Consider the following 7,212-nt stretch of genomic DNA (forward strand, 5'->3'; position numbering starts at 1 on the left):
TTTTATCAAAAAACCAAAAATGCCATCTAGAAAAGGAAATAAAATCTCGTGAAAATGAGGCTTTTTTCATTTCGTAAATCAGGGCCGGTTTTGTTTTATTTAATGGTAAAACTCAACAAAGTCAACAGAGTAGCCTACGAAACAGAGTCATCATGTGCAACTTCCAAAACCAAATAAAATATGTGTAGGGAGGGACACAACCAGCAGCGTCGACGAAACAGACGCACTATTCACAATAAATGCAACTAAGTCTACAACATGAAACAGATGCAATATACACAATAGATGCAATTATGTGTAGATGGGCTCAATCTTCACGCCGACCAGAAGAAGCCCCACGTTTAGGAATCCTCCGTAACACTTCTTTCATATAAAATTTGATGTGAGAGTCATCACCATCGTCTGTTTCGGGTCTGGTTGTAAATTCTCCTGCAACCACTTCCATCCATCCACCATTTATACCCTGGTTTTCGCCTCTTCTTTCATTCAAACGCTTCTCTAATTCCATTTGTTCTCCCTTTGGCGTTGTAACAGAAAACCTAATTGGCACTTCCCACCCAGAGGGATTTTCTGTGAATTTAAGGGCAAACACCACTCTATAGTTGGTATTCGGAGACAAAAGCCTGCAGTCGATTTGACCACGGATCTCCAACCACCAAACCATTGATAATTCCGCCAGCACCTCGAATCTGAACACAAACCATAACGTCAATGTATACTCTGTGAGGGTTTCCTCTGTTTAAAAACAAGGAGAGTTAACCAGGATCATGCGCTAGCTTGAACCCCATACAAAGAGCACACAACTTATAAAAAGAACAGACACTAAAAACAATCGAAAAAACTAGAGAATCATTACTTCTTTTATGAAGTAGAGAGCAAGGCCATTTATCTACGGCAGACTGGGAATACTCGGCATTAAGGTTGGGCGGTTGGTAGTTCACCCAACAACAGCAACAAGTCAGAAGTCAAATATACACAGCTTTTAGATCACTGTAAACATAACCACATGGTGAATGTACACAAACACACCTTATAACTTATAAGTGCAATTTAGGGAAGTATGAAAAGACGTGAAAAATAAAAAATGGGTCTGGGCTACAAGGTCTGGATAGATACCCTGTGTTTTGTGGATGAGTGTTTGCAAAGAACCAGACCCTGAGAAGGGAGTAACACCAATGCCTAAACACTTAGGAGTTGAAACTAAAGACGAACTCACAAAAATGTATCGAAATGCATGAACATGAGGCCTGAGGAGGTTGAAAGATCCAATTAGGAAGTATGATTAAATCTCTGAAAAAGAGGGTCAAGTAACCACAAAGAACATGATTGAATTCTGAAGCGGCAAAAAAATGAGATGCAGAGGCACAGAGACGGCAAACACTAATAACTGTCATATTAATGTTCCAAAGAGCTTGAAAGAAAATTGGTGTTGATTAAGAACCACAACAAAGACTTCAAACGAATACAAACACCAGAGTCCTGTAAAGACTAAAAACTGCTAACCGAAAGTATGACCAAAACTCTAAATGAATAAAGTAGGACCAAATTCTAAAAAGAATCAAGTGACCTATAAAAGTCTACATAAAATCTTCAACCTGCCACAGAAGGCTAAGCAAAGACAAAATGTGTGCAACTTCCCTGCAAGTGCAATCAACAGGAAGACCCAAAGTGAAGAGGGTATTCAATACATCAAGAGGAAGGTACTCATTAGGCGTTCATTTGGCTTTCTCAGAGTCTCTTACCGCCTGGGCATCTGACCTTTGATAGATCATAGCCCAAACCTAAGCTCCCCAGGGAAATATCCAGTGATCTCCGCATGAATCGTGATTCAGATAAACCCCAACCACAACATTGATCCAAAGGCATATCCAGTAATCTCAGCATGATTCAGATAAACCCCAACCACAACATTGGTCCAAAGGCGAAAGACACAACTGTGCAAAAATTGACTCCCACCCAGCTTCCACTTACATTAGAAGGATCGCTTTGAACACACGCAATCCTCCATACCTGTAGAGCAATGTAGGCATTCCTGAGCCTCGTTTTCGGAAAATACAATATGGGGTCGACCAAAAAATTAGCCCCAAAGAACTCCAAATCATCGTCATGCTCTAAAGCCAATAGCTGCCTGCATATGATTTTTGAACCAGATAACTCCATGAGAAGCCATCACAGAATACCGTGACCTCAAAACCAACAAGAGAAGGAGACCCTTAAACAAACAAATTGAAAAATAAAAAGAAGAAGATTGATAATCAAACCTGGAGTCACATGTAACCCAATTTCGCTGGGGATCCTTCCAGCCAGGCCATCTATTGTTGTTCCAGCAGAACAAAAACATATGAATATGAATTATTAATGAGTTGATGAACGGCGTTTTCCCAAATATGACAACCAAAACCCTGAGAATAAGTGATATATAAATACCTTTGTGCCCCCAACTATGAGAATTGGATCGACGAGGCGAGCGCACAGTTTTACCATTGAAGCTGGGACAGGGGGGTCAGCCCTGGATACGATCTGGTGGCATATTTTAAGAAGGGATTTAGATCGCCCGAATAGGCCACAGAATTGAAGAGCTTGGAGACAACTGACAATCTGCCAATGTCACACGGCATAGTCAAGGAGAAAATGACCAGTATACAACTCTCTGGCAGGTCCAACATACCTGTCTCGCGTTCAGGTTCAGGATCAGGCACTAATCCAGCAATTGGGTTCCCGATGGCTGCCATGGCTACCTGCTCTAAAAAACATACAAAGACCAAGTAAGTAGTTTTGGACTCGGCGATGATAGGGTAAATTTTACGGTTCAGTGTTTCAAGTTCCTGCCGAGGATTGTCGCTGTATGCAACGGCTGAAAGAATCAGCGCATCGGCAAGCCAGACGGGATGACGGTCTTGCTTGATTATTTGGCTGTGCGTGGCCATCGATTTTGTGGTTCTGCGAATACTAATGTCTCTCCCTCCACACCACCACGATGTCTGGCCTCCCCAGGCGCCTCCTTCTCGTCTGTGCTCACCCCAACCTATCTTGTTGAAAGACGGTTGACGGTTCGTATGGAGCCTGGCGCCTGGCATTGCGCAATTGAAATCAACGGTTAAGGATTACTCGATCGTCTAACAACCAAATCGAATGGCACATATTTTGACACGACAGCAGTTTGGAGAGTTTATTTCAGAGGGAAACGCCTTACGGGGTAATGATCCCTGGGAAGCACACCAACAGGTAGATACAGTTTGTAAGATGCCCTAAGTTGCTAGACATCGGAAGGGAGAGCAAATTCTGATCATTTAAGGAAGGTCAAGCCTTGGCCAGCTTATTAATCCGCCCTTACACAGTCTTCACGACCACTAAAATTGCCTCATCAGTTCGTGTGGCGCAGAAAGGGAATCAGAATCATTACTTTACGACGGAAGACGAGTTGCCTATGTCCGCAGCTGGAGAATGTGGGTTCTGTTGGAGTCATAGCCTTGCTAGAACCATCACCAAACATTGGATCTGAGCTTGATGAGTTCATAGGGGTGTCGAAGAATGTGTCTCAGGGAAAGAATGTGTTACCATTACACACGTTGGAGAGTGAAGATCAAGACAGGAGTGTGGCACATGCTGGAAAGAGGTAGTCGTGAATCCTGTTGCGAGTAGCTGATTTAATTTCGTGAAGAGCGACGCAACAATAGAGGAATGGCCCATTACGTCACTTGTGGTAAAAACGACCTAGTGAATATTTTGTTTTGTTGTTTAGTTGAATTATTCAGAGGTTGCTTATATCTATAGCTACTATTTATTAATTTGTAATGCGCTCAAATTATGGGCGGAGCTCTTTTCAATAATGAATTGATTTTCTTTGGCTCAATTTGTGAGTACAAGTGTTTGGGTACATTGTTTATGGGAGTTTTCAATCATTGAGAAATTCAATTCTCTAAATACTAGCTAAAAAGCATATTACAAGCATGTGCAGGATCCTGCAGTGTAGGTGCAACCGCAAGGATGCGGTAGCATTGACAAAATATATATATATATTTTGGACACACCTGTTGTTTTGAAAGTGATCCAATCTTCTTTTAATCATATTACATTCTCTATTTTCTTCCTGCAAACACAGGAAGGAACAAAAGATTCTCTGTATTTGTAATATTATTATTTAAAATCAGTGCAGCGAACAGATTCATTTTATACAAATCAATTTGTTTTATTTATATCAATCGTGGTTGTTTATTACAAATTCAAGAGTGCAAAGAATTATGAGTTATTGCATTTTGAAGGGCATTTCATTTCTATTAAAGATTTGAAAACCAAAACTTTTGAATCCAAGTATATGACCAAGCTGGGTATAGATATTGATATTGGTATTTCAAATGCTCAAATTGGCCAAGGTAATAATTAATTAATTAATTATCTTTGTTAACTGTATCTATTCTTCTATACATTTTGCCCATTAATTAACTACAAAGTGAGGATACTGATTAAAAGAGAATTAATAATAATATTGATAATTATCGCGTAGCAGGAAGATTAAAGTGTAAAGTCTTGATAATTGTTTTCATTTGAAATTAAATTTATATCTTATAAATTTATTGTAAACAATGGGAACTTACACTTTGGTAGTGATTGATTGTGGGTTAATTTTCATGTGCTTCTTTACAGAATATGTAAATAGTACAGATTCGGTGCCTAGAAACACTTCTCTTATACTGCGTAGAGTTGCAGGAAACCTGCGAATGAGAAAAGCAGCAAAAATCTAAGTAAGGTCCAGTAAAAACTATTATATGTACATGCATAAAATCATTGATGGTTGGATTCAATTAGTAATATCTGTGATATAAAATTTAGATTTTGTAAGCATTCCTATTGTTCAATATTTGTATGAGTAGATAATGGCAACATGAAAGATTATGGAATTGTTAGGTAGTTGCATGACTCTTTTGGTTTATGTGAGTTTAGATATGATTGTATGAGTAATGTGCGTTGAGTAATAGTTATTCATGGCATTTAAGGTTTCTAGCCATTATTGATGCAGGAGCATCCAGCTAAGGGCACCATGACCGGGTGTTTGGTCTCAGTCAAGGAGGAGAGATTCATCATCATTTGATTTCATTTATAATTGATGGTTAAAACAGTGTTAGGAACTTTTTTCTTTTTCTTTTTTTGGTTAATTAATTTCATTATTAGTTAATAGATATTTAGGGACAACACAGTTAGGTGAAGGTGGTTACAACCACACTGTTGTTTTCTTTTATTTATTTTATAGCGGTTTGCTTTTAAAAACAAAAAGATATATATCATCTATGTATTCCACAGAACGAGAAAACCCAAATAGCAAAATAGTTATCAACTGTGTAAGTGAAGAAACAACTGCAAACAGTTTGAATAACTGTATTATAACAATACAAAAGCAAATGTACCACATTGTGGAAAAGGTTTGATACCAGCACAGGAAAAGTAATACAAAGAGAGACACTTTCATTTTGAATCCATTTGTCCGAGACCTGTTGTTTTTATCTAATTACTATCATCTGTAACAAATAGAGGAAAAGTAATACAAAGAGAGACACTTTCATTTTGAATCCATCTGTCCGAGACCTGTTGTTTTTATTTAATTACTATCATTTGTAACAAATAGACAAACTGTGTATTTTATTTTAGCAGAAATCCTTTCTGACAAGCAGTGACGAAGTTCTAGAAATCGAGTGACAAGCAGGGACGTAATCACAGAAATTGAATGATAGGCAGTTCCAACCACATTAACAATTCTAGAAATACGAGAACAAGCAACAGCCGTAGCAGCTAACAAATTAAATACAACCACAGTGAAATGCATTCACAAGAAAGGTAACCCTGTAACTTGAAACTTCTTTTTCATTCGTCATTAAAAACATTTCAATGTCAAGACCAACATATAAAATATATAAATACAAAGTGTTCAAGTCCAGTAAACCCTAAGGCCGAACAAACCCTCCTCCGAGAGAGAGACAGTGAACGAGGGTTAGGGTTATAACCCTGAACAGTTACAGTCCATTGAAGAACAAACGAGATCATATACAACTGGGCCCGAAGGCCATTTTGCCATCAACCAAAAGACGAGACAACAGAGACCCAGTTCCTAGCCTATTGACTGACTACACCAAGGAAGAAATCGACTTGGGAAACCCTCAAACCAAACAAATTGTAATAGGGAACGACCCTACCGGTTCCATTTGGAGGAAGGGCCGAGTAGCAGTCCAACTAGGAGCATTCCAACCTGCACAGAGACCACGACAAAGTATTAGCGTTAACATACAAAAGGACTAAAGGAACGAACAACGAAAAGAAGAGACCCCAAGAGAACTTACTAGCATATTAGAAAGCATTGGACGAATGAACCCACATTTGGGTCGCGGCCACTGAAGGGAAGCCTACTCACGAGGAGCAACAATTGTTAGCTCTTAAGAAAATCTGAGGAAATAGAATTTAGCAGGGAAGGAGTCGTTACCTTGCTAGCGCCGAACGAAGCAGAGGAAAGGGTCCTTCGTGGCCACGACCTGCGTTCACAACGAAATTGCAGACAAGTCAAGCAGAGAACGTAACCATACAGGCAACCAGAACACATCATGAAAGAATCCCAGGAGAACGCGTAAGGAACAGAAGGAGAAACAGTGACCACTAAAAGAGCACCAGACCACAAGAAAACAGAGAAACCCTCGCGTAAAATCAACGAAGCCAATGACATAATAACAGAGCCAAACTAACTAGATAGCCGAAGACAACACTGAACAGAGTTAACCAACCATCCAACGATGAAACCCATCGCTGGGTGTGGACGGAGCATCGAGCTCGAGCACATTACAGTTAACAGTAAAACGGCGGAAGAAGCTCTCACCACTGAACAATGCAGAATGAAAAATGCTGGAGTGAATGAAGTGAGGGTTAGGGTTTAGTCTGAGAGCGGGAAGGAAACCCGAGGCCAGGACAGTTGTCCTCTCAACGTACCAATAATCAATACCGCCATCAATACACACACAAAAAATCTGCGCTAACCCTTTTGATTAACAGTTAATCAAATTACGTTGATTGAATCATTTGTATTAATCATTGTTGATTAGTGTTGAACCTTAAGTCACGGGTTGGTCCCATCATATTGTGGTATTAGAGCAGGATTTAGAGTTTTCCTAAGAAATGGAGGTTGGAAGACGAGGTTGTGGAAGAGGTGCTCAAAGAGCAGTAGAGGAAGGATTG

The 7,212-nt window shown here is 39.6% G+C and overlaps 1 protein-coding gene and 1 long non-coding RNA gene across 2 annotated transcripts; both read right to left on the minus strand.

Moving 5' to 3' along the window:
- Positions 1–307: 307 nt before the first annotated feature.
- Positions 308–664, minus strand: LOC149205455 (uncharacterized protein PHLOEM PROTEIN 2-LIKE A4-like). Its single transcript, XM_089397413.1, has one exon. The coding sequence runs from the start codon at positions 662–664 to the stop codon at positions 308–310; it is 357 nt and encodes a 118-aa protein (XP_089253539.1).
- A 3-nt stretch (positions 665–667) lies between these two features.
- On the minus strand, positions 668–2,428 carry LOC149205456 (uncharacterized). The gene is made up of 2 exons (XR_016251881.1): positions 2,262–2,428; positions 668–2,128 (listed from the first exon to the last, which is right to left on the minus strand). It is a non-coding gene; the product is annotated as an uncharacterized LOC149205456 (long non-coding RNA).
- Between the last annotated feature and the right edge of the window lie 4,784 nt (positions 2,429–7,212).

Source organism: Pinus tabuliformis, chromosome 1_2 (genome assembly GCF_031772625.1).
Source record: "Pinus tabuliformis cultivar Carrire ecotype Pingquan chromosome 1_2, CPIR1, whole genome shotgun sequence".
Lineage (NCBI taxonomy): Eukaryota > Viridiplantae > Streptophyta > Pinopsida > Pinales > Pinaceae > Pinus > Pinus tabuliformis.